The 27,200-nt window shown below is 46.9% G+C and overlaps 1 protein-coding gene across 1 annotated transcript in view; it reads left to right on the top strand.

Moving 5' to 3' along the window:
* Positions 1-1,448: 1,448 nt before the first annotated feature.
* Positions 1,449-27,200, top strand: part of ERN1 (endoplasmic reticulum to nucleus signaling 1) — a gene marked incomplete at both ends in the record, with an annotated part of 90,274 nt that continues 64,522 nt past the window's right edge. The window contains one exon of the mRNA XM_080712445.1: positions 1,449-1,517. Within this exon, the coding sequence (XP_080568571.1) occupies positions 1,449-1,517 (69 nt within the window). The remainder of the gene's footprint in view (positions 1,518-27,200) is intronic.

Below are 27,200 nucleotides of genomic sequence, written 5' to 3'. Positions count from 1 at the left end.
TGCGCCACCACGCCCGGCTATTTTTTATTTTGAAATAGGGCCTCATTAAGTTGCTGAGGCTGGTATGACCTGTGATCCTCCTGTCTCAGCCCCCCAAGAACAGGGATTACAAATGTGCAGCACCATGCCAAAGTTTATTCTTTTTACAAACAAGATGTCCTTCCAACCCTCTTCCTGCTCAGTGGAGGGCAGCATGGGACCCATGAAGTGACCAAACAGCTGCCGGTCTCATTAATTTTGAATATTGCCCACAACCCTTAAACAGACCTTGTTAGAGTCCTCAACCCATCAACTCCTACAATGAGTTGTGACGCACATCATCTCAAGCTTCCCGAGGTCACTTCTACGAAGGTCACATAAACACACAGGACCCAAGTAATCCAAATGGTTTTCCTTCTATAATTTTTGATGAGTGACTTGAGCATGGCTCATTCCAAAGGGAACTGATGACTGCTGGAGGCGATCTGAGGGGAATTCCTGAGGGAAAAGAAAGGGAAGAGACACAGCTGGAGGACCCTCTGCCGTGAACTCTGCTACCGCGTACGGAAACCCCCGATCTGGAGGGCGCCTCCATAATTCTCGCCAATAATCCCAGCACGGCGGGAAGACTAAGATGGAGGGTAGTGCTTCTGGGCACCCGGAGTTGCCAGTGTCCTGGCCTTTCCCATAGTCAAGTCTGACGCCGATGTTCCTCGGCCGGGCTAGTGGGACCGCCCGGGAGTTAGCGGTCGCTGGTTCCCCCAGACTTGGGACAAGGTTCTAGCTTCGACAGCCCAGTATTCCTAGATACCGGAGGCCGAAGCCCGCCCTACTTCACAGCAGCATTGGCCATGGAAGCCAGCCCAGAGCCCGCCCGCTGGTGCTAACCCCGCTCTCTTTCTTTAGCCCCGCCCTTCACCTCTTAGCATTGGGTCTTCCCCGAGATGTCCCGCCCACCCCACACCATCATTGGATCATCCCCTGGAGGCTCCGCCCCTCCATGGCCCCGCCCCGCCCCATATCGGCGTTTGGTCCGCCTCCCCCAAGCCCCGCCCCACCTCTTGCCCTGCCTCGGCACGCCCCCTCCCGGCATTGGCTCCTTCCTTGACAGGCCCCGCCCCACCTTTGGTCCCGCCTCGGCCTGCGCCTTCCCGGCATTGGCTTCTTCTACGATAGACCCCGCCCCGCCTTTGGTCCCGCCTCGGCCTGCGCCCTCCCGGCGTCGGGCCGGCTCCCGTCAGGCCCCGCCCAGGCCCCGCCTCCAGGCCCCGCCCCGACCGGAAGAAGCGGCTGCGCCCGGCGCTTATAGGGCCGGGGATGGGGCTGCCGCCGCCGCCGCCTAGTCAGCTCTACGTCCGCCGAGGCTCGGCCGCCACCGCGCTGTCGTCGCGGCGCCCCAGCCCAGTCCTCCGCCCGCACCGCTCCCGGAGCCGGCCGGCCGGGCCCGCAGTCAGGGCCCAGTCCCCGCCATGCCGGCCCGGCCGCCGCCGCCGCCGCTGCTGCTGCTGCTGCTGGCGCTGCTTCTGCCGGGACCCGCGGTGAGTGACCCGAGCGCGGCGCGAGGGCAGCCCGCGGGGCTCTTCGTGGCCGGCGGAGGTCGCGGTCGCCGGGCTTTGGCCCGAGGCCGGGCGGGGAGGCGGCGCCGGCCGCGGCTGCCTTCCCGGCCTGCGGGCCACGCCGAGGCGTCCGCCCCCGGGCCCTCCGGGCCAGCGCGGCTGTCATCATCGGCAGCGGCCCCGCGGGCTCCGGAGAACTTGGCGGCGCCTCCGACAGGCCCGGGCCGCGGCCGGCTGCCCACCTGCCGGGCCCTCCCCACAGGTGGGCGCCGGCTCTGCCCCGCCGGCCGAAAGCGCCAGGGGCTGGCTTGAGTTTTCAGCCCTTGTTCGAACTTTAAGAAATGCGACTTTGGGAAGCGGATACAGCGGGGAATGGGTACGCATTTTTACCCAGGGGCTAGATTCTGCTTACCTGTCTTGATATTCCGAGGCAGGGGGCTTCCTTTTGTGCGCCAAGGTTTCCAAAAGCCAGTCAGGCTGCGGAATCGGGACTCTTAAGACACCCCTATGGGTCAGAGGTGAAGCCACTTCAAAACTTGGTATGAAAAACTGTCCTCTCACTCGAGAGCACTGTGAGTCCGTCAGAAAACGTCTATCTTTTTCTGCATAAGAATGGTAGAGCCCGGTTTACATTTATTTAACTATTCACGACTTTCACTGGGAATTTTGGCATAGTGGCTGGCGAGGACATTTTGCCTGCAGACTTGGCTGTCTCCTAGTTGGAAGAAGGGAGTGCTTTTTTAAAAAAAACGTAATGTTCAGGTTGTGGGCATAGCACATTTGTACAGGTTCTGTTTAATGACCTCTTTGAAGGTACCGTGTACCCTTTAATATGGCATATCAGGTACCAGGTGTCCAGGCGAAGAATTGACATGTGTGGACCTGCGGGCCAGCCCCTGTGAACTCTTCGAACTCTTATGCATTTTAAGTAAATAATTGTGTCCATGGAGTAACAAGAATTTGGAAACTGCCTAAGTAATAAATAAGGTCAACTTTTTCAAACTCAGGGTTTCTTTTTGTGTGTGTGTGTGGTACTGAGGGTGGAACCTAGGGGCTTTTCTACATCCAGGCTATACTCCCAGACCTATTTTTATACTTTATTTGGAAACTGTCTCACTAAGTTGCTGAGACCCCCGCCCGCTAAGTAGCTGAGGCCGGCTTCAAACCTGTGCCATCCTCCTGTCTCAGCCTCCCAAGCTGGGATGGGGTGGGTGGGGAAGTGGGGGGGGGGTTACAAGCACAAGCCACTACAACCGGCCAGGGTTTCTTTTTTAACAAGAAAATTTGTATATGTTAGCTTCATAATAGAACTTAGATAAGTTTTTCTTCTAATTAAAAACAAATCTACTTTCACAACTAGGCTCACGCTTTGAACTTGAACACTTCACCTTAGATTGGTTAACTGCTGCCTGGCATCTGTTTTCAAATAAGAGTATAAACAGGATGATCAAGTTTTTTTTTTTCTTGCAGTAATGGAGATCGAACCCAGGGACATTCTACCTCCGAGCTATACCCCCAGCCCTATTTTTTATTTTTTATTTTGTAAAAGGGTCTCACTGAGTTGTGGAGGGCCTCGCTAAGTAGCGGAGGCTGGCCAGGAACCTGCATCCTCCTGCCTCAGCCTCTTTCAAGTGTGAGCCACCACGCCTCGTGTGACCAAACATTTAACATGGAAATTGATCATTTCAAATGGTCAGGGCCTGGGTATAAATGGTTTCCTTTCCCACAGCTTTGCATTTGCTATTCTTTTACTGGATTCTAGTGTTTTAGTTATTGAGTAACTTAGGCGAAAGAGCCAAAAATAACTATTTAGCTTTAGTTGGGACTATAGTTTCAGTTCATGTAAATATTTCCTAATTGCATTTAGAAATCCAAACTTCTCAGAGTTCATGGTAGAAGAGTCCATGCCCTTATCAAAAGGTTAGGTTTCACTGTAAGTACTTAGGTGAAAGGTCAGAATTTACTCCCAGAATTTTATCCTGGTAGAAGTATTGACCCCCCCCCCCCGCCCAAACACAGTAAAAATTATTCTAAAATTCTAAGTGAAATTTATAGCACTTAAACCAGGTAGCAGCGCTCTAGACACAGCACGGCGGCTCTAAACACAGACTCGCCAGACTGTTCAAAACAGACAACCTGTGCTGGGGCACACCTGTAATCCCTGCGACTCTGGAGGCTGCAGGCGGGAGGATTGCAAGTTCAGGCCAGCCTGGGCAATTTAGTGAGACCCTATTTCAAGAGAAAACATAAAAAGAGCCGAGGGTATAGCTCAGTGTTAGAGCACCCTGGGTTCAGTCCTCAGTACTGGAAAAACAAAACTCAAAAATCCAGGCCGACCTGAGTTCTAACTGGGCACTTGCTAGCCGTACCCTCAGGCAAGTAATTTTATTTTTTTCGGGACTCTATTTCCTGACATGTGAAATAGGAACAGCCAACAAGTGTGAAGGAAGGTGCCTTGTACATTAAAGATTATAAATGTAAGTTCTCTTTACCTCCCCACCAAAGTGCCTTTTAAACTCGAAGCAACACTTTTTGATTGTTATACTATGCTTCTGCAGGGAATATTTTTTTTGATGCTATCTTTTTTTGTGTATGTGTGTGGGTCTGGGGATGGAACCCAAGGGCATTCGAGCTTCGAGCTACACCCCCTATTTTTTTATTTTTGAAACTGGGTCTTACTGAGTTGTAGAGGGCCTCACTAAGTAGTTGAGGCTGTGCATGGACCACGATCCTCCAGTCTCAGCCTCCTGAATGCTGGGATTACAAGCGTGCACCACCATGCCCAGCCGATGGTTTGATTAAAGAAATAATCAGGGCATTATACTATGCCTCTGCAGGGAATATTCTTTTGATGATCTTTCTTTTTTTTTTTCCTTTTTCTTTTTTTTTTTTCCCCGCGGGTCTGGAGATGGAACCCAGGGGCATTCAACCTCTGAGTTACACCCCCTGCCCTATTTTTATTCTTTATTTTTTGAAACAGGGTCTCCCTAAGTTACAGAGGGCCTCACTAAGTAGCTGAGGCTGTCTGCGAACCGCGATCCTTGTCTCGGCCTCCCAAGTGCTGGGATTACAAGCGTGCACCACCGCGCCCGGCTGATGATCTTTCTTTTTGATTAAAGAAGTGACTAGCATTGGAGGCAATACTGTGATTTTCTTCCAGCGTGTGTCTAATCAAGTAGGCATTGACTCACTGTTGGGTGAGACTCGAGGCTACCAAATCCAAAATGCAGTAATATCATCTTCTGCTATTTCCCTCAATTACCAAAAAGATCAGTAGCATGTAAGGCTGAATGCTTTTTTAGCTAAAATATACCAACTTTATTTAGCCAGTTTTTTTTTTTTTCTTGTTTTGTGGTATTGGGGATTGAACCCAGAAGCATACTACCACTGAGCTACACTCTTGGCCCTTTTTTTGTTTTTTATTTTGAAACAGGGTCTGAGTTAATGAGACTGACCTCAAACCTGCAGTCCTCCTGTCTCAGCCCCCCAAGTACTAGAATTACAGGTATATGCCACCTGCTCAGATGGTATTTTGGTTTGATGGAGGAGTAAAAAAAAAAAAAACCCACCGGGCGTGGTGGCGCACGCTTGTAATCCCCACTCTTGGGAGGCGGAGACAGGAAGATCGCGCAGGTTCGAAGCCAGCCGCGCTGGCTTAAGAGACCGCGTTTCCAAAAATAAAAATAGGTCTGGGAGTGTAGCCCGGAGGTAGAAGGGCTTCCAGGAACCCCAGTACCACACACACACAAAAAAAACCCACCAAGAACTGAAGGTCATGTGTGTACATATTGTACATCTAAGAGATGAATATTAATGAGGAATGTCCTTTCTTATCATTTGTTCTGATAATTATCACCAGCACAAATTATCCTAATAGGAGATGCTGACTTATTTATACTGTGGCCGTGAATAGACTGTTTCATTTAATTTATGTGATCAGGACTGTTGATCGTGAAATTGAACTGTAGTTGAGCATGTGTGTATGCTTCTGAGTTTTGCCTGCCCTGAGTTTCCTGCAGTGGTATATCTTTTCAGAGTACAAGAGAAAATGTGCATGAGAGTTATTCTGGAGAAAGTTCAGTGTTAAAACTTATTCCATAATATAAATCCAGTGAGCTGCATAATGATTTCTTCACGTCGTTTGCATAGAATAGTGCCACCTTCCCGGGCCTAGGGACTGTAGTTATTTGCTGGCCTTAGGTTTTTCAGTCCATCTTTTAGGTTGAAGAATCATTGGATAACTGTTTTCATGAGAAGCCTCTTTGGTTTCAAGATCCAAAATATGTCCAATATTCTGTGTGTTTGCTAATGATCAAACATTCTCCCTAAAGAAATGATACAGGGGAGAAAAGCCTGGCATGTCATTTTAATGGATTCAGTTTTTATTATTTTCAAATAACTCAGGGGCCTATAACCTAGCAGTATGATTAGAGTATGATGCTGGTTTAAAAAATAGGGCTGGTGAATCATGGTCTGTGAATAATAAACATGCCAGTTGGATATACTCTCCAGAAGTTGAGAACCGTTTCTTGTCTTTATCTTTACCCATATTTCTTGTTTGATTTCAGACTTCCCTGCTTTATTTAGAGTAACAGATTGCAGATACTCAAATGAGTACAACAGGCCAGATGCAGACTTGGAAAAGTAGATCTTAAAACAATAATAATCATAAAGTCCTCGATGTATTCCTTTAAAAATTTAAGTTGCTGGGGATGGTGGGGGCATGACTCTAATCCCAGTACTTGGGAGGCAGAGACAGGAGGATTGTAGGTTCGAGGCCAGTCTCAGCAACATAGTGAATCTCTCAGCAACCTTGCCAGACCCTGTTTTAAGACACACACACACACACACACACACACACAGCTGGGCGTGGTGGTGCATGCTTGTAATTCCAGCATTTGGGAGGCTGAGATGGGAGGATCGGGGTTTGGGACAGCCTCAGCTACTTAATGAGAACCTTTGCATCTCAGTGAGACCTTATTTCCACATAAAGAATAAAAAATAGGGCTGCTGGGGTATAGCTTGAAGGTAGACTGACCTTGGGTTCCACCCCCAGTACCACAAGAAAAAAAAAATAAGCTGTTTTAACACTGAATTTTAAATTGTGCAAAATGGAATGTTAATATTTGTTTATATAGATACATGTACATGCACATTTTTTATTTTTTGCAGTACTGGAGATTGTACCTGGGGTCTCAGTCATGATAAGCAAGCACTCTACCATGAAGCTACATATATAGCTCTTTTTTTTTTGGGGTGTGTGTGTGTGTGTGTGTGTGTGTGTGTGTGTGTGTGTTTTACTGAGGATGGAACCCAGGGGCTAACCTCTACACCCCCTTTTTTTTTGGTACTGGGATTGGAATCCAGGGATATTCTACCTTCAAGCTATACCCCCAGCCCTCTTTTTTATTCTTTATTTTGAAACAGGGTCTCACTGAGTTCACAAAGGGCCTCACTAAGTAGCTGAGGCTGTCGAGGAACAGCGATCCTCCTGTCTCAGCCTCCCGAATACTGGGATGACAAGCATGCGCCACACCTGGCTCCCAGCCCTATTTTGTTCTTTTATTTTGAAACAGGGTCTTACTAAGTTGCCCAGGTGCCACTATGTTCAGCTACAGCTCTTTCTTTTAAATTTTATTTTGAGACAGGGCCTTACTAAGCTGCCCAGCCTGGCCTCAAACTTGTGATCCTTCTGCCTTGACCTCCGCAGTAGCTAGGATTGCAGCCCTGGGCCATGGCACCCAGCTAGATTTTGTTAGTATTTTTTAAATGTAGAATCAGGTGTGGTGATGTATGCCTGTAATCCCAGTACTTGGAGGCCGAGACAGGAGTATCACAGGTTCGAGGCCAGCCTCAGCAACTTAGTGAGGCTCTTAGCAAATCAGGGAGACCTTGTTTCCAAATAAAAAATAGGGTTGAGGGCATAGCCTGGTGGTAGAATGCCCCTGGGTTCCATCCCCAGACCCACAAAAAAGAAAAGAAAGAGAGAAAGAGAGAAAGAAAGAAAGAAAGAAAGAAAGAAAGGAAGGAAGGTGGAAAATAGCCATAACAATTTAGTGAAGCTCTCAGCAACCTAGCAAGATCCTGTTTCCAAATAAGAAATAAAAATCAGGATGAGAGTATAGTTTGCAGGTAGAATGGTTCTGGGTTCAATCCCAGTACCTCCCCCTACAAAATAAATAAAATGAAGGCCCTCCTCAAATGAGCAGGGCTTTCTACCACTTAGAAGCTTCGAAAGAATATTATTTAAAGGGAGTCTCCAGAACATTCCAGAAATGTTGTGAGCCATAGTAGCATATGTGAATACATGTATAGCCTCCCGGGGCTGCTGGATGAGAGTATAGTGGGCTGCTGGTTGGGTCTGGACCATCTAGCCAGAGTCTCAGTTTTTCCCCACCCAGCTGCACAAAAGGAACACAACACGCATCCCTCAGTGCCCGTGCGGTGCGCGTTAGAGCCTTGGAGAGTGGAGTGTGGGGCGCGGCACTCCCTCTCGGCGTGACCCTCCCCTCTGAACAGCCAGAGCAAACAAGAGGCCAAGGCCAGAGGGGCCAGGGCCCTTCCCAGGTCACAGGTGAGCAGCAAGCACGAACTTTGAACTTAGTCCTCCTGTTCCCACAGTGCTTCAGTTCTGGTCATTTGTTGGAACAAGTCAGCACAGCCCCCCAGTCGTGGGGGAGCTGCCGTAGGCCAGGAGCCTGGAGGAGGACCGTCCCGCAGGCTCGCTCCGAAGCTCCCCAGAAGATGCACAGATGGAGCCTGGCCTCCTCTCACGCCGCGCCGGGTGCGCAGAGACCCACTCTGAGGAGGGAGCCTCCCCAGAGGATCCATCGCCCGCAAGGGCTGTTAGTGCTGTGGGCTGGCTCTGCGGAGAGTGCAGACTCAGGCTGCTAAACCCACTTCACGCTTTAAGCTCCTTGGTCTGTTTGAAGTCTAATAATATCCATGCAGGTTTTTTTTTTCTTTTTTTGGTGGTGGTACTGGGGATTGAACCCAGGAGTGTTCTGCCTCTGAGTTATTCTGCCACCCCTATTTTCTTTTGAAGCAGGGTCTTGCTGAGTTGCTGAGGCTGGCCTTGAACCTGTGATGCTCCTGTCTCAGCCTCCCGAGTACTGGACTTATAGTTGCGCACCCCCACGCCCACCTGCAGGTGCATATTTTCAGTAATGTCTTGTCTAGTAATATGTCTGAAATAGCAAAACTGAAAGTTCATGTCTTGAAGCCTTTCTCCAAAGTTGCTCTTTCGTAGTTTAGTCACAGACTTCACCAAGAAATCCTAAAAAGATAGAATTTCCAGCCAGGCATGGTGGCGCACACCTGTAATCTCAGTACTTGGAGGGAGGCTAAGATGAGAGGATTGTAGGTTCAAGGACAGCCTCAGCAACTGAGTGAGTCCCTGTTCCTGTATGTGAAGGGCTGGGGGATAGCTTGGAGATAGGATGTCCCTGGGTTCAAGAAAGAAAAAGAAAAACAGCAACCAGACAGAACTCTAATCATGAGGCTGGTTCTGGGTGTCTGGCTTTGCAGGGCCCCACCTCCCAGCAGTCCCTGCACCAGGGAGCAGCCCGTGATGACAGGAGAGCGAGGTGACCCCGGCCCTGGCCTGGCCCACAGTGCAGGGGCTCAGGCTGGCGTAGGTGGTGAGGGCAGTGCAGGAGGGAGGAGGGCCGGGAACGCGCCCGGGCGTGCACGCGCGCGCATCCCAAGGGCTTCGCTTATCTTTTCCTCCTCTGTGACATCTTGCATGTGTGCTGGCCAGGCCACTGCAGCGAGCACTTGGCAAATATTGATTGACTAACTCTTTAAGGCTCATTGAAGCCAATAAAACCTGAGGTGGTTTTATCATCAAGCAAGCAGGTTGTGGATTTTCAGGGCAGTATAAGGAGAGGAGCTCATTCAGCTGTCTGTTACACACGCACACACAAATATTTTATGGTACTGGGGATGGAACCCAGGGTGCTCTACCACTGAGCTACATCCCCAGCCCTTTTCACTTTATTTTGAGGCAGGATCTCACTAGATTGCCCGGGTTGGCTTCAAGCTCTGAGCCTCTTGCCTCTGCCCCTACTTGCGGGGATGACAGGTGTGTGCCACCCCGCTCAGCAGTACTGTGTATTCTTTAACAGGGTCTTACCAGTAATGTTTCTAGAGAATTAAAGAGACTTCCAGGGTACCTGCTTGGGCGGACACAACTCGAGAGTGTCCTCATGTCATAATGAGACTGATTTTTCTGTCGCCAAACCCTCTGAGATAAGTGATTTGTGATTATTCCACGCCTGTTTCACTTTTCATCCAGCATGATGTTTCTCTATTAAAGATGAACCTTGACCCAGGGTCATCCTCTTATGTATTAAACATGATTTCCTCAGTTAGTAGACTAATTTATAATTATAATTCAAACCATCTCACTCTCCAGTGGGTTATTTTCCCCTCCTTTATTTCAGACAAGGGAATAATTGTTTGTCTAGGCCTCGGGACTGTTTGTCATGGAAACCAAATTTTTTCATACATTTTCTGAACACATCGTGCTGTCGGATCCCTAGGACCTGACATTGTCGCTGACCTCTGGTTGAGTTGGAGGGGTTTGTTGACTAAGGTAAGTTAGAGCTCTTTTCTCTCAAAGCAAATGGCCCATGACTCCCAGGGGCCACAGGAGCGAGAGAAGCATCTGCCAGGACGGCCTCAGCTGCAGCGGGAGGCGGTGCTCGGGCAGTGTTCCCCAGCTTGACCAGCCACCCCGGGTCACCTGGGAGGCTCTGACTAACCCTGGGCCCGGCACGCCCGGCAAGCGAGGGGCGTCAGGACCACTGTGCATGGAGTCTGGCAGCGTTAGTTATTTATTATTATTATTTTGTGTGGTGCTGGGCATTGAGCCCAGGGATACTCTACCACTGAGCTACATCTCCAGCACTTTTTTTTTTTTTTGTGCGTCTGGGGATGGAGCCCAGGGGCATTCGACTTTCGAGCTACACCCCCTGCCCTATTTTTTTATTCTTTATTTTGAAACAGGGTCTCACTAAGTTGCAGAGGGCCTCACTAAGTAGCTGAGGCTGTCTAGGAACCGTGATCCTCCGATCCTCCGGTCTCAGCCTCCCACATGCTAGATTACAAGCATGTGCCTCCACGCCCGGGTTTCAGCACTTTTTATTTATTTTGAAACAGGGTCTCGCTAAGTTGCTGAGCTCATGGCCTCAAACCTGTGATCCTCCTGTCTCAGCCTCCCACATACTGGGATTGCAGGCACATGTCACCGTCCCCAGCCTGGCTAAGGCTTTGATTTATTTTACTTTAAGCCCCAGGTCTCGCTAGTGGATAGCCATGTTATACATTACAAGTAATTCCTGTACCTTAATTGTGGAAAGAGCAAGTGCATCTGTGTGTGCACGGATGTCGAGCACTGGCTGGCCAGGGCTGTTGTCGCTCTTTGGTAGAGAGGTTAGGGCTGGTGCCTTCTGCTACTCAGTGGCAGAACTGGAAATAGAGAACCTAGCTGGATGCAGGGCACACACCTGGAGTCACAGTGACACGGGAGGCTGAGGAATAGAATTGCAACTTTGAGTCCAGATTGGGCAGTTTAGTGAGACCCTCTCTCAAGATAAAATATAAAAAAGGGATATAATACACACACACACACACACACACACACACACACACACACACACATATACATATATATATATATATATTTCTTTTTCTTTTTGCAGTACTGAGGATGGAACCCAGGGGCATTCTACCTTTGAGCTACACCCCAGCCCTATTTTTTATTCTTTTTTTTTTTTTTTTTGCAGTACTGGGGATGGAACCAGGGACATTCTACCTCTAACCTATACCCCCAGACCTATTTTTTATTCTTTATTTTGAAACAGGGCCTCACTGAGTTGCAAAGGGCCTCACTAAGTAGCTGAGGCTGTCCACAAATCGCAGTCCTCCTATCTCAGCCTCCCATTTAATTAATTAATTAATTAATTAATTATTTATTTTTGCAGTACTGGGGATGGAACCCAGAGGATGGAACCTGCGAGCAACACCCCCAGCATATATTTTTAGTGTTTATATTTTTTGAAACATGCTCTCACTGAGTTGAAGAGGTCCTCGCTAAGTGGCTGAGGCTATCTGTGAACCCCAATCCTCTTGTTTCAGACTCCCAAATGCTGGGATTACAAGTGTGCACCACCACGCCCGGCTAATAATGAACTTTTGTCACTTATGATAATATGAATAGAACCGGAGGATGATATTATTATTATTATCATTATCATTATTATTATTATTATTTTGTGATACTGGGGATGGAACCCAGAGACATTCTACCTGTGAGCTACACTCCCAGCCCTATTTTTTATGCTTTATTTTGAAACATCTCACTGAGTTGCAGAGGACCTCACTAAGTAGCTGAGGCTGTCCATGAACCGCGATCCTCCATCTCAGCCTCCTGAATGCTGGGATTACAAGCATGCACCACCACGCCCGGCTCACCCCTCCCTTTTCATGTGAGACCTGGTGTCTGTGTGTTCATCAGCCAGGTGAGTGAAGGGGGACAGCCGCCCTGAAGGGTTTCCAGCAGGTGCAGAGTTGAAAGGCCTGACCGATGAATGTGGCAGACGTCCCATCTGTTGTCTTGGGGGCTGGACGGGCGTCAGTTGCCGCACAAAGAACCCTATTCGCTGGTTTAGCAACAAGAGGAAACTCATTTCTAAGTACCACATTGATCTGGATGGATCTAAATCTAAAGTTCTGCTGGAGCCAGGTTGGCAAAAACAGAATTTGAGGGCACTCTTTGAAGACATCCTTGGGACAGGCTCAGCCTCTGCCCTGGGGGAGCTGTGTAAACCCAGCTGTTCTGGTTGAACTTCATACTGCCGGGAAGGCCTAGCTGGCAGCTCTGGTTCTGCACTCCTTGTGTGGATGGATCGGCATGGATGATTGTTTTAGCCGTTTTTAAATGGAACTTGTAGGCACAGCCACTTGTTTGCATACGCAGTTCGGCCCACACGATGGTGGTATGTTTTTCCCATGACGAGGAGTCAGCGTGAAAGTCCTGTGCTAGCTGGCCATGTGACTTTGGGCAGATGAACCCCTTTTCCCATCTGTCAAGTAAGGCAGCAGCACTAGACAAATCTCCTTGGTGGGCCTATTTCCAAAAGTCTTCTCGAATCAGGAGCACCGTTTAGGTTAAAGCCAAGGGCCGGAGCCACCTGGCTTTCTGTGCAGTATCAAACTCTCACCTGGGGGTGGAGGGTGGGAGCACGGCCCTGCTCTAAGCCCTGGCTTCCAGGCTCATGACTGCAATGGACGCCATGTCGTCTCTTCATTCCTTCTGTTGTTGGCTAGTTCACTCACTGATTTCTTTGTGGGTTTTCTGAGTATCCCTGGATGGGCTCCAACTTACTCATTTTTAATACGTATATATATGTGTGTATTATATATTTTTAATACATATATATTTTAATACATATATATAATATATATATATATATATATATATATATATATATATATAAATATGCCAAGCATGGATACACATTAATGAACTAAACTGCCACTCCACCTCTCATGGAACTTCTGTGTGCTTGGTAGAAACAGTCAAGAAACAATAGAATGATGAATACAAAGAAAACATTGAAGCAGGGTGTGGTGGTGCACACCTGTAATCCCAGTACTTAGGAGGCTGAGACAGGAGGGTTGCAGCTCCAAGGTCAGCCTCAGAAACTTATCAAAACCCTGTTTCAGAAATAATAATAATAATACTAATAATAACAATAATAATAATAATAATAATGATTTTTTAAAAAACCTGAGTGTAGTGTGGTGGTAGAGTCCCCTGGGTTGAGTCCCCAGTACCTAAATAAGTAAATAACCCGAGTTCGCACGTCTCCCTCTCAGCTCTGCTCCTTTAACAAAGCAACAGAATAAGACCTTCACTTAGAGCATTTGAGTTTTTATTTTTCTCTTGTCTTTTTGTTGTATAAGCATAGAATGAATCTAATAAAGATCAGAGACGGAGTGGTGAGTTGCGCAGTGGGCGAGCTTTCACGGCTGTGCGGGCCTGCCCTGTGGGGCGGTGAGTGCGAGTGCGGCCTTCCCGGCCACTGCGCTCTCCTACACCGAGCGCTTCCTGCACTCCAGGCCCGCCGGCCACTTGGTGTCAGGGCGAACACACGGGTCTGTCCTCCAGTTTGCATCTCGTCTTTTGGAGGACTAGTGTTGACAGCTCTCGGGTGTGTCTGGAAGTCTTGAGCAAATGTGAGTCATTGAATGCGACTCTTGCTGCCTTTCAATGATAACTTGACAAGAAAAAGCTTAAAATTCTGTCAGGAAAACACCAGAAGCCCCTACCAGTCAGGGACGGAGCCAGCAATTCTTTGGTGTTTTGTTTTATTTTGTTTTGTTTTGTTAATGTTGTAATGGCTCTGCTCCCAAATGGCCATGTAGTGTATATTTTTTACATCAAACAAAATTAAATTGTTTTCTCCATTGTACAACTTTTTGTAACATCTCCAGGTAAATTGAAATACTGTAAGAAAGTTGTAAGACCAGATCTGGAGACTCTCTGACCTGGAAGGTACTACTTGCTCTGAATGGTCCAGTGATCTTATCCTCTCGTTCTGTTAGGGTTTGTTATCCACCTATCAGGGTCTGATCACACAAGAAAGAAAATGGCTTCCTTTATACATAGAGATGAATAAGTTTATCGGTAATTTTGGTACTCAACTGACAGGGGACCAAGCCACAGTTGCTTCTAAAACCAACCCCAAGTCATCCTGATCTGATAGTGGAGTACTTGGAAATCTCCGTGGTTGCTGAACTTGGCAAAATTCAGTTGTTTATCTGATCTGTGGTTTGGAGAGAAATAGGGATCTCCCTTTCAGTTTAGGACCCACAGGTTCCCAGAGTGGGTGATAGCCATCCCTAGGTTAGAGGTGGGGGGCATAAACAGAAAGGAATGCAAGTATGCCACTGTGCCCTTCTGTTTATTTGCTTACAGAGGTAGATTTCAGCACACACCTGTATTCCCAGTACCTGGAGGAGGACTGCAGGTTCAAGAACAACTTCAGCAACCTAGCAAGACCTTGTTTCAAAATAAAAAAGGGCTAAGCCGGGCGCGGTGGCGCACGCTTGTAATCCCCGCGCTTGGGAGGCTGAGGCAGGAGGATCGCGCAGGTTCGAAGCCAGCCTCAGCTACTTAGTGAGGCTCTCAGCAACTTAGTGAGACCCTGTTTCCAAAAATATATATAAAGTGGGTCTGGGAGTATAGCCTGGAGGTAGAAAGCTCTGGGTTCACCCCCAGTACCACAAAAAAAAAAAAATTAAAAAATAATAAAAAAGGGCTGAGGGTGTAGCTCAGAGATACAATGCATTTGGGTTCAATCCCTAGTATAAAAGAAGGAGAAGGAGGAAGAAAAAGAAGGAGGAAGAAGGAGAAGAAGGAAAAGAGGAGGAAGAAGGGGAGGAGGAGGAGGAGAAAAAGAAAGCAGATTTCCAGGTGGTGCTGAGTAATTTTTTTCCTGAAAAGGTGGCAGTAAACCCATAAGTTTGGAAACTTCTGGAACTTGAGGCTCTGTGGGTTTCAGAGTCTGCGCATGTCTGTGTGCTGGGCATCTGCCGTCTAGTAGTCCCACATAACAGTAGTTGCTTTCTGTGGTATTCTTCCCACCCTGAACCTTCAAGTGATTCAGATTATTACTAATATCTAATGTTGCAATGTTCTGAGATAAGCGGAAATACTGGGATGTTGTAAGATCAGGATTGGAAATGCCTGTGTTCAGAGGCAGCAGAACTTCTAAACTGGCTCAGATTCTTCTGTGGATCTTGGGCATGTTCTGATTGGTTGGGGCTAGAAGGATCTACTGTAGCCTGGGGGAGATGAAGGCCGGGTAAGATGCAGGGGAACTGACACTGGGAGGGGGGAGGGAGTGTGAGTGAGTGTGTGTGTGTGTGTGTGTGTGTGTGTGTGTGTGTCACTGGGGATTGAACCTGGGCTAGTCTACCTCTGAGTTATACCCCCCAGCCCTATTTTTTTTGTGTGTGTGATACTTCGGGATGGAAACAAGGGACATTCTACCTCTGAGATACACCCCTATTTATTTATTTATTTATTTATTTATTTATTTATTGGTGGTACTGGGATGGAACCCAGGGACCTTCTACCTCCGGGCTACACTCCCAGACCTATTTTATATTTTATTTGGAAATAGGGTCTCTTAAGCCAGGTGAGGCTGGCTTCAAACCTGCACGATCCTCCTGTCTCAGCCTCCCAAGTGTGGGGGTGGGTGGATTACAAGTGTGTGCCACCTGCTCCAGGTTTATTCTTTATTTTGAAACAGTGTCTCACTGAGTTGCAGAGGGCCTCACTAAGTAGCAGAGGCTGTGCAGCAAACTGATCCTCCTGTCTCAGCCTCCCAAATGCTGGGATTACAAGCATGTGCCACCATGCCCAGCTCCTATTTTTAAAATTTTCATTTTGAAATAGTCTCTCGAGGTTAATGAGAGTCTCACTACTTGCTGAGGCTGGCCTAGAACATGTGATCTCCTGTCTTAGCCTCTCAAGTACTGGGATTACAAGCGTGCGCCACCATGCCTGGCTTGAAAAATTTAACGACTAACCCACAGCCCAAGCCAGGGCACACAGGTCTCACCTTTTTTCACCTTCATTCCCCCAAAAAAAATCCAAAAAGCGTACACCAGGCTCATGGGGAGAGCCAAAAACTTTGGTTTTTTTGAGCTTGGAGTTTCAAGGGGATAATTAACAGGTTTGGGGTAGCACGGACCTGAGCTGGGTGGCGAAGCAGGGCCCTGGGGCTCAGAAGCCGGGTTGCTCTGGGCAGAGCCGGGGCTTGGGGAGGGTGTTTCCAGCTCAGCTGTCGAGATGCTCGGTGGGGAACTTGCTGTCCTTATTCTTGTCTTACGTGTTTCTTCTGCTGCATGGTCAACCCCTTGAGGGCAAAGGTTTTGTAGGCCTTGGGGCTCCAGGGCCTTGTGTATAATAGGACCCTTCTTGATATACTTAGGAGAAAAGGGAGAGTCCAGTCTGCGGCTGGAGTTGAAATAAGTGAATTATCAGGTAAGAATTAGAAACCGGAGAGTCAGCCACAGAAAGACACAAAACAGGGAGTGGCTGGGAGAGATTGATGAATCCTTCCGACTAGAGTAATTCCAGGCCATGATTCAGAGTCTTACCTGTCCTGTAAGATTAGCACCCCCAGCGTTTCTGCCTGCTGTAGTAAAAACAGCCCTGGAAGGACTGCGGTGTTGTGGAGACAGCACACCGGGGAGATTAGAGGGCCGAGGGCAGGTCTAACCCTCCGCCTTCAGAGGGAGCCTTGCCACCTCCCAGATGCTGGCCAGAGGACACCCTCAGACACGGAGCCTCAGGAAGCCCCAGGCCTCGGGTTGGGGGTTTGTCCTGAAAGCCACATTTAAACTTTCCCATGACGTTTTGGAGTGCCAGCCGTATATTCTGCTGCAAACCAGCTAAGCAACCTTAGGCTAGAGTTAGTGTTAAATTAAACTCAGCTGGGACAGGCACACAGCTCCTCTGTGGCTGGCGCATCCCGCGCCTCGCTGTAGTGGAGGGAGGAGGAAGGTGTCTGCCAGGTCTGCTTTATGACCTACGAACAGCGTGCCTTCCTGCTCTTGCTGTAGGCCGCACAGGTAACAAATCAGAAGAGAAGATCCTGGTTTGCGTGGAACACTCTGCATTAGTGTAGACCTGGGCGTCTGCCTCCTCCCCAGCCGTCCTTGTCCTCCCCTCCTCTGTGGTCTTTCTCCAGTCCCTGTGCTTCTTCAAATCCTTAAAACCAGTCAATTTGCTTCAAGCTCAGGGCGGTTGCAACAGTTATTCCTGTGCCTGCGAAATCACTCACTCTCTCTCTCTCTCTCACACACACACACACACACACACTATCTCTATCTATCTCTGAGCTGTACCCCAGCTCTTTTTTTTTTTTTTTTTTGGTGGTACTGGGGTTCCTAGAAGCCCTTCTACCTCCAGGCTACACTCCCAGACCTATTTTATACTTTTTTATTTTTGGAAACAGGGTCTCTTAAGCCAGTGGGGCTGGCTTCGAACCAGCGCGATCCGCCTGTCTCCACCTCCCAAGCGCACCAGGGATTACAAGCGTGCGCCACCACGCCCGGCAATTTTGATTTTTTAAAAATAATTGTGAAGCCAGGCATGGTGGCGCACTTGTAATCCCAGTACTTGGGAGGCTGAGACAGGAGGATTGCGCAGGTTCGCGGCCAGCCTCAGCTACTTAGTGAGGCCCTCCGCAACTTAGTGAGACCCTGTTTCAAGATAAATAATAAAAAATTGTGCTGGGAGTTGTAGCTCAGAGGTAGCATTCCCCTGGGTTCAATCCCCAGCACCACAAAATTTGTGTGTGTGTGTGTGTGTGTGGTACTAGGAATTAAACTCAGGGGCATTTTACCTTTGAGCTATACCCTCAGCCTTTTTTATTTTTTGTTTTCTAAGAAGGTCTCACTAGGTTGCTGTGAATCTCACTGCATTGCTGAGGCTGTCCTCGAACCTGTGATTTTCCTGTTTTAGCCTTTTAAGTATTAGGACTACCAGCATGCCCCACGATGCCTGGTCCCTTCCTATCCATCTTAATTCAAATATTACTTTTTATTTTTATTTTATTTTATTTGCAGTGCTGGGAATGGAACCCAGGGGCATTCTATCTGCAAGCTATACCTCAGCTCTCTTTTTTATTTTTTATTTTGAAATAGGGTCTCATTAAGTTGCAGTTGCAGAAGGCCTCACTAAGTAGCTGAGTCTGCCTCAAACCTGCAATCCTCTGAGCCTGGGATCCTCTGGTCTCAGCCTCCCAAGTCCTGGGATTATAAGTGTGTGCCACAATGCCTGGATTTTTTTTTCCCCCTGAGGTAATGGGATGGAACCCAGGGGCATTCTACCTCTGAGCTACACCCCCATCCCTATTTTTTAGTCTTTTTGAAATAGGGTCTCACTGAGTTGCAAAGGGCCTCACTAAGTAACTGAGGCTGTCCTTGAACCATACTGGGATTACAAATGTGAGCCAGCACACCTGGCTTTTTTTTTTTTTTTAAATGTGGTACCATGAACTAAACCCAGAGGCATTTCACCTCTCAGCTATACACCAGCCCTTTATATTTTTTACTTGGAAACAGGGTCTTGCTAAGTTGCTAAATGTCTCACTAAGTTGCAGAGGCTGGTCTCAAACCCTTGATCCTTCTGTCTCAGCCTCTCAAGTACTGAGATTACAAGTATATACACCACTCCTGGCTTATTACTTACTCGTTAACACAGTGATCCTCCAAACTCCCACATGTCACAGCACCCGATAGATAATCTGTTGTACGCTCTTGATTCCCAATATATGTCTCTTCCATAGCCCTGACAGCACCTGGCCATCCTTAGCGTGTGATGATTTGACTGCTGTGATTCCTGTTAGATTATTAGATGACTTGCTCTTTGAGGGCAGGAATCATATCTTTCATGATTAGATTGTGGGGTCTTACATAATTCTCTCTCTCTCTCTTTTTTTTTTTTTTTTTTTTCAGTACTGGGGGTTGAACTCAGGGGCATTCTACCTCCGAGCTACACCCTCAGCCCTTTTTTATTCTTTATTTTGAAACAGGGTCTCACTGAGTTGTGGAGGGCCCCACTAAGTAGCTGAGGCTGGCTGGGAACCTGTGATCCTCCTGTCTCAGCCTCCCAAGTACTGGGATTACAAGCGAGTGCCACCACGCCTGACTCTAAATAGATTTTATTGTTATTCCCCTCCCCTTTTTAAATTTTTTGTATCATACTGGGATTGAACCCTGGGGCCTTCTACCTCTGAGCTACACCCCCAGCCCTGTTTTATTTTTTATTTTGAAACAGGGCCTCACTTAAAATGCTGAGGCTGGCCATGAACTTGCAATATATACCCATGTCATGGGTGAGAAAACCAAGGCACAGTGGCTGCCAAGGTGACTTGGCTCAGGAGCTGTCCTTTTGTGTGTGTGTGCGGTACTGGGGGTGGAACCAGGGGCTTCCTACCTCTAGGCTACACTCCCAGACCTATTTCATATTTTATTTGGAGACAGGGGCTCATTAAGTTGCTGAGGCTGGCTTCGAACCTGTGCGATCCTCTTGTCTCAGCCTCCCAAGAACCAAGCACGGGTATTACAAGCTGCGCCACCACGCCTGGCTAGAAGCTGGATTTTTAACAACTGTATTAACCTCCCAGGCACTACATTGGACTTAATAAATATTTGTTGAATTGTTTAGCATCATCAGAAAATCATGTGCTACTATGTCAACTTCCAGATGATCAACATACAATCCCAGAAATTAAAATGTAGCAACATTTAGTGGAAGCCTTTTCAGCAGTTATATTCTCCTTCCTTCTTAAACACCACAAGGCAAAGGAGTATTTTCACCTTTTCTTAATCATCCCAGCTTTCCTGTTGTCTTTGTCGGGATCAGCTATTGTTAAGTGCCTGGTCAGGGACAGGGAACAACCGAGGCTTGAGACAGAGTGGATAATCAGGTTTTGGAGTTTTGTTTACTTTCAGATGATATCTTTGGCTCCCACCAATTCTTTTATTAAGTAATCTTCCTTACTATTTATATAACTCTTGATTTTGAAATTCTTAATATTTATTTTGCTTCCTTAGCATTTAGAGTGATGTTGCTTTTTTTTTTTTTTTTTTTTTGGTGGTACTGAAGGTAGAACCCAGAGGCTTTCTACCTCCGGACTATACTCCCAGACCTATTTTATATTTTATTTAGAAACAGGGTCTCACTAAGTTGCTGAGAGCCTCACTAAGTAGCTGAGGCTGGCTTTGAACCTGTGTGATCCTCCTGTCTCAGCCTCCCAAGCACAGGAATTACAAGCCTGCACCACCACGCCCTGCTTGTGATGTTGCTATTCCTCAGTTTTCAGAAGAAAAAAAAATTTGAAAGCTTAGCCACCTTGTCCCATGATCCAGATGCCCATGTAATCTACTACCTGGAACCAGATAAGTTGACAAAATTGAATGACCTTCAGAGTAGACAGAGTCTAACCAGGATGGTGGCATTAAGGAGAGGTTCTTGGGAAAGTTGAGCCTGTTGACAGCAGAGTAGTACATCCTCTAAAGTAGGTCCCCTCCCCCATCCTGCCCTAAACAGCCATTTTTCCTTTTTCAGGAGCAAGTCTGTGCCTTGATGTCTAGAAAGGCTCTTTCTTGAGCCTAAAGGTTTGCTATCTCCTCTTGGTAATTCTCTCCTGCTTCTGTTTCCTGCCAACCACTTGATAAGGGAGAGGGAAGTGGTGTTTGATCTTAGCCAGTTTCTCTTGCTTTGCTCCCGCTTCTCAGAGGCCACCATTTGCAAGCCCAGGCTCTGCATCTGGTCGTGCCAACGCAATCCTCCAAGTAGTTTGAGTTTGTTATGCTTTCCTATCTCTGTCCAAATATGTGAAAACTGCACAAACATTGCCTCTTAGATGAGCCCAGAAAGTAGAAACATATGCTGAAATTACGAAGCTCCAATAGGAAGAGATTGTTTTCACGTGGAAGAAAATCTTTTCTTGTGAGCATCTCATTCCTTCTGAGTGAGGCAGGCATAGCTTACTTTGTGCGGCCCGTCAGTTCACGGTTGGTCATTAAGCAGTCCTTGCTATTCAGTGGGTTTGTCCTATGCTAAACTATGTGTTTCCTTGGCACCGACATTAAAAACAAAAGACTGGCTTCATCATAGCAATTGCCAGTGGCTGCATCATCATCATCTTCTCCGTGGAAGAGCACCTTTTAGACCATTCAATCTGGGCTGTTGAGAAGAACTATTGTACCTGATGACTATAATCAATAAGAATGTATTTTATACTTGTAAATTTCTAAGAGTATAGATTTGTTTTGTTTTTGAGACTAGAGTTAAACCCCAGGAGCTTTTTGCCTCCAAGCTACACCCTCATCTCTTTTTATTTTTTGAAATAGGGTTTTACTTAGCCAAGTGTGGTGGCGCACGCTTGTAATCCCAGTCTTGGGAGGCTGAGACAGGAGGATTGCAGGCTCAAAGCTAGCCTTAGCAATTTAGTGAGCGTCTCAGCAATCTAGTGAGGCCCTGCTTCTAAATAAGAAATAAAATCAGGCTGGGGTATAGCTTGGAAGAATATGCCTCTGGGTTCAATCTCTAGTACCAAAAAGTGGGGAGGTCACCAAGTTGTGAGGCTATCCTTAAACCTGTGATCCTCCTGTCTCAGCCTCCCAAGTACTGGGGTTACAGTCCTGTGTCACCATGCCCGATGAGAGTAGATTTTAAATGTTCTCAACACACACACACACACACGCGCACACACACACACACACACACACACACACAACTGTAATGGGTTTGTTAGTTTGATTTAGCCACTCCACAATGTATAGGTGGTGCACAAGCCTGCACCACCATGCCCAGCTGTAATCTTTGTGTCAATCAAAAAACAGAAGGTCGGACATGGTGACGCACACTTGTAATCCCAGTACTTGGGAGGCTGAGACAGGAGAATTGCAGGTTCGCAGCCAGCCTCAGCTACTTAGTGAGGCCCTCTCCAACTTAGTGACACTCTGTTTCAAAATAAGGAATTAAAAACAGGCCTGGGGGTGTAACTTGGAGGTAGAATTCCCCTGGGTTCAATTCCTAGTACTGCCAAAAAAAAAAAAAAAAAAAAAAAAAGAATAAAGACAGGCAAGATGGTGCATGTCTGTAATCCCAGTACTTGGGAGGCTAAGACTGGAGGGTCTCAGGTTCGAAGACAGACTTAGCAACTTAGTGAGATTCTCAGTAACCTAGTAAGACACTGTTTCCAAATAAAAAATAAAATAGGGCTGGGTTTCTGAGAGAGAATGCCCCTGGGTTCAAATCCCAGGAACATATACATACATACATACATACATACATACATGGGGTTAGGGGTGTAGCTTGGAGGCAGAACGCCTTGGGGTTCAATCCATAACCCCAAAAGGTTAAAAACTAAAAAAGAAATGGACTGGATGAATATGTATTATAGGAATTTTTAATGGGGGATAAGGCCGCAGCCTTGAACTCTTTATGGTGTTATTCCAGTGGGATCTGAGGAGTTTTCATCCACAATAGATGATAGACCTCACCCTGTAGAATTTGCTGTTTGGTAGATTGGATGTCTTTAATGGATCTATCAATTACATTTCAGTCTCTTCCAAGAGATCCAACTCTCCTATCAGAGCAGAGTGCTCATCTTCATCTGCCCCAGCAGGACTCAAAGGCAAGCTCCAGGCCTAAGATAATTTAAGCTTATAGCTTCAGAGAACCATGATTTAAAGCCTGAAATAACAGTATGTGGTAATGGGCAAAGAACGGGAAGGCGGAGACAGAGACGGTGAGCCTGTCTACACTAGCTGTCTGTGGTGCATTGGCAGGTCGCTTCACCTCTCTGGGCCTGAGAGGAGAGGGTTGGGTAAAGGTCTCTTCAGCCCTTTTCCTATCAAGAGTTACCATCCTAGAAGAAGTAAACAGGCCTGCTGTTGGGTGTGCGCCGTGTGGAGCCACACGCACTTGGTGAGTAAGCAGCTCATTGGACCGAGGGAGGAGGCCTGGCCGCTTGGCTGGGAGAGAAGTGAGTAGCCCTCCTGCGTACTTGGAACAGTGAGGTTCTGCCTGGGGAGTCAGGCTGGCCAGGTGTCTCAACTGGAGGTATATTTCATGACACTTAACTTTTATCCTGAAGCTTGATAACATCTGGCAAGTGCAGGTGGCAATTATGTCATAAATACAGTTGTTTGTAGGTAATTTTAATTTAACTAGAGCACGTATCCACTTTCCACCCTGCCCCTCCCCTTCTCACCCTCCAAAGAAATCTCTAAGTGTAAAGAGCAAACGTGACCGTTTCAGATTAGTTGCTATTATCAGGACAGAAAATGTTGATATTTAATGAAAACTTATTTTTCCCTTGGGGTTTCCACATGAGGTCTTCTTCTAAATGTAATTTTGTATTAGGTGTGTGTGTGTGTGTGTGTGTGTGTGTGTGTGGTACTGGGGGTGGAACCCAGGGGCTTTCTACCTCCGGGCTATACTCCCAGACCTATTTTATGTTTTATTTGGAAACAGGGTCTCACTAGGTTGCTGAGAGCCTCACTAAGTAGCTGAGGCTGGCTTCGAACCTGTGCGATCCTCCTGTCTCAGCCTCCCAAGTACTGGGATTATTAAGATTTATTAATTGTACAAAATGACTTCATGGTGACATTTCCATATACACTCATTTTTATTGATCATGTCACATGAGAACATATTACTAATATAGGTGTAATTGAGCCTGATGTGGCAGCACATGCCTATAATTTTAGTACTTGGGAGGCTGAGACAGGAAGATTGCAGGTCCAAGGACAGCCTCAGCAAGACCCTGTTTCAAAATAAAAGGGTCTGGAATGTAGCTTAGCGGTAGAATGTCCCTGGGTTCAATCCCTAGTACCACAAAAATAAATAAATATATAAAATAGTATATGTGTAGTTATACACATGAGGATCCATACTTGGATGAATCAAGTTTGGCTTTTATTTATTTATTTTTCTTCAGTACTCAGGATAGAACCCAGGGGCATGCTACCTACAAGCTACACCCCAGCCCTTTTTATTTTGAAACAGGGTCTCAGTAAGTTGCAGGGGACCTCACTAAGTAGCTGGGGCTGGCCCTAAACTGCAATCCTCCTGTCTCAGCTTCCCAAGTACTGGGATTACTATGGTGGGCACCACACCTGGCTTTGAAATGCAGGATTTGGCCTAGTTCCCTAAGGATCCTGAGGAACCATAGGGATCTGACACCACCCTGTGAACAAGGGCTAATTTTCTTGCCCATGATGCCTAATATATGGTTATGGGGTTCCGGAGGCCTTCAGTGCCCAGGGGTGTTTCTTTCTTCCATGGTGGCAGAGAGATCATGAGGACAAACAGAACTGCAGCTGGTTGGACTTAGACACTTAGCCTAGGGCCCAAAACCAGGGTGGGGAAAACATACTCACGTCTAATGAAATTAGCTTCCTTTATGCTGAGGAAGAAAGTAGACTGGTGCATCAGTCCTACTAGAGAGAGGAGTAGCCTGAACGGAGATTATAACTGTCTCCAGTGGTGGTTAATTACACCACACCCCAGATTGCCACAAATACTAGTTTAGCTCTCTGAGCTGCTTAGTTTGGAAACCACATGGCACTGTTCAGTTAGGCCTTGCCCTTTTACTGCATCTCAGCTAGACATTTGACTCCCATCCAAAGCAAATGTCATGGTTACCTTTATTGACATAGTATCAGGAAGCAACAGCCTGCAGACTGGTGAGGAGGAACTGTATGGTTGATGGATTATTGCTGACCTGAACACAGCTATGTGAAGTATAACAGGACTTGGAACCTCTTAGAAGTAGTCTGAAATCCTTAAAACATAGACACAAGTAACTAGAAGAGTCTCTTACTGCCCCCAGAGTGCTAGTTCTTTTCTTAGATTCTATTCCAATTCCGTAGACTAGAGACTAAAGGCAGCAGATCCCTGTCACAGTGTGAAGGTGGCTTTAGAGAAGTCTCCATATTTGGAGATCAGTATTTTGCTGTTGGATCTAATGTATAAATGGTATGGGGTTGGGGATCAGAGTTTGATTAGAATAAAAACTTCTTTTTCCCTTCATCTGCCTAGTCAGGACTTTACTTGAGTACCTTTAAGCCAGGCACAGTGGTGTGTGCCTGTTGTCTCAGCACTTGGAGGCTAAGGCAGGAGGACCCCTTGAATCTAGGAGTTTGAAACTAGCCTGAGCATAACAAGACTCCATCTCAAAAAAAAAAAGCCTGGCGTGGTGGCACAGGCTTGTAATCCCCGCCCTTGGGAGGCGGAGACAGGAGGATGCGCTGGCTTAAGAGACCCTGTTTCCAAATTAAAAAATATAAAATAGGTCTGCCGGGCGTGGTGGCGCACGCTTGTAATCCCCGCGCTTGGGAGGCGGAGACAGGAGGATCGCGCAGGTTCGAAGCCAGCCGTGCTGGCGTAAGAGACCCTGTTTCAAAAATATAAAATAGGTCTGGGAGTGTAGCCCGGAGGAAGAAGGGCTTCAAAACAAAACAAAACAAAAATATATATAAAATAGGTCTGGGAGTGTAGCCCGGAGGTAGAAGGGCTCCAGGAACCCCAGTACCACCAAAAAAAGATAGCTTCAAGGATAGCCTTTTGCTTGCTGGGGGTTGAGCTCTCCTGGTTTGGTTATTTCTATTTATTTTTTTCTTTTGCAATATTGGGGATTGAACTGAGGGGCATTTCTTTTATTTTAGGTCTCCCTAAGTTGCCCGTGCTAGCCTTGGACTTGCTGTCTTCCTGCCTCAGCCTCCCAAGTGGCTGGGATTACAGACATGTGCCACTGTGCCTGGCTTTGGTGAATTCTTGGTGGTTTGGGCCCTCAGTGGGCAGAGTTTCCTCCCATGTGATCAAGTGGCAGAATGATAGCGCTCAGCTGGATACCTTTGTAAAGCAACCAGATTCGCCAGTAGCGAGGCTTTGTTTGAGTTTATAGTCTGAAATAGATAGTGTTGTTATAAATAGAATTGTAGACACAGGTGTCCTTTTTTTTTTTTTCTTTTAGTATTACTTAATGCCTGCCAAGGGTCTCTGTGATACAACACTGTTCTGAGCTGCTTCCTTTTCTTTCTTTCTTTCTTTCTTTCTTTCTTTCTTTCTTTCTTTCTTTCTTTCTTTCTTTCTTTCTTTCTTTGTGGTCTGGAGATTGATCCCAGGAACCGTATTCTACCTTGGAACTACACTCCTAGCCCTTTTTATATTTATTTATTTATTTATTTATTTATTTTTGTGGTGCTGGGGATGGAACCCAGGGGCTTTCTACTGCTGGGCTATACTCTCAGACCTATTTTAAAAAATATTTTGTTTGGAAATAGGGTCTCACTAGATTGCTGAAAGCCTCACTAAGTAGCTGAGGCTGGTTTCGAACCTGCACGATCCTCCTGTCTCAGCCTCCCAAGCACTGGGATTACAGGCATGTACTACCACACCAGCTCTGATATTTCTTAAAATCAGCTGATCCACTCTGGATTTCCACCAATTAGAGCCAGCAGGATAATCCAGTCTATTTGCCATTAACTGTACTGACCTCTGCTTCATTCCCTCAGACACCATCCCCTGCCACCACATCTCCACAGGTGCATGTGCTGCCCTACCTGTCTCCTAGGTCCTCTGGCACAGCTGTATCCTCTGTGGAGATAACCTTCCCATCTCCAAGCCTCATTACTATGGTTAATAATTATAAGCTCTGATTTTCTAGCATATTGTAATGGGCTTGAAACTTACTACGCTGTATTTGGTGACATGCACCTTTTATTCTTCCCAAGATTTCATGTATCCTAGGACTGGGTGGTAAAAGGAAGTGCCACGGGGCCAGGCATGGTGGCACACACCTATAATCCCATTACTGAGAGGTTGAGACAGGAGGATCCTAGGTTGGAAGTCGGCTTAAGCAACTTAGCAAGGCTCTCAGCGACTTAGTGAGACTGTATCCAAATAAAAAACAAAAAGGGCTGGGGGTATAGCTCAGAGGCAGAATGCCTCTAGGTTCAATCCTCAGTACCAAGAATAAAAAGAAAAAGAAAATACCTTTGGAATCTTTCTCGTCTAGTCCTTTCCTCCCTTGTTGCCTACCTGCTTCAAGTCTAACCTGC

The sequence above is a fragment of the Muscardinus avellanarius genome (assembly GCF_963383645.1).
Source record: "Muscardinus avellanarius genome assembly, chromosome: 16".
NCBI lineage: Eukaryota > Metazoa > Chordata > Mammalia > Rodentia > Gliridae > Muscardinus > Muscardinus avellanarius.
Note: the sequence above shows the minus strand (reverse complement) of the source record. Positions and strands in the feature narration are given on the sequence as shown.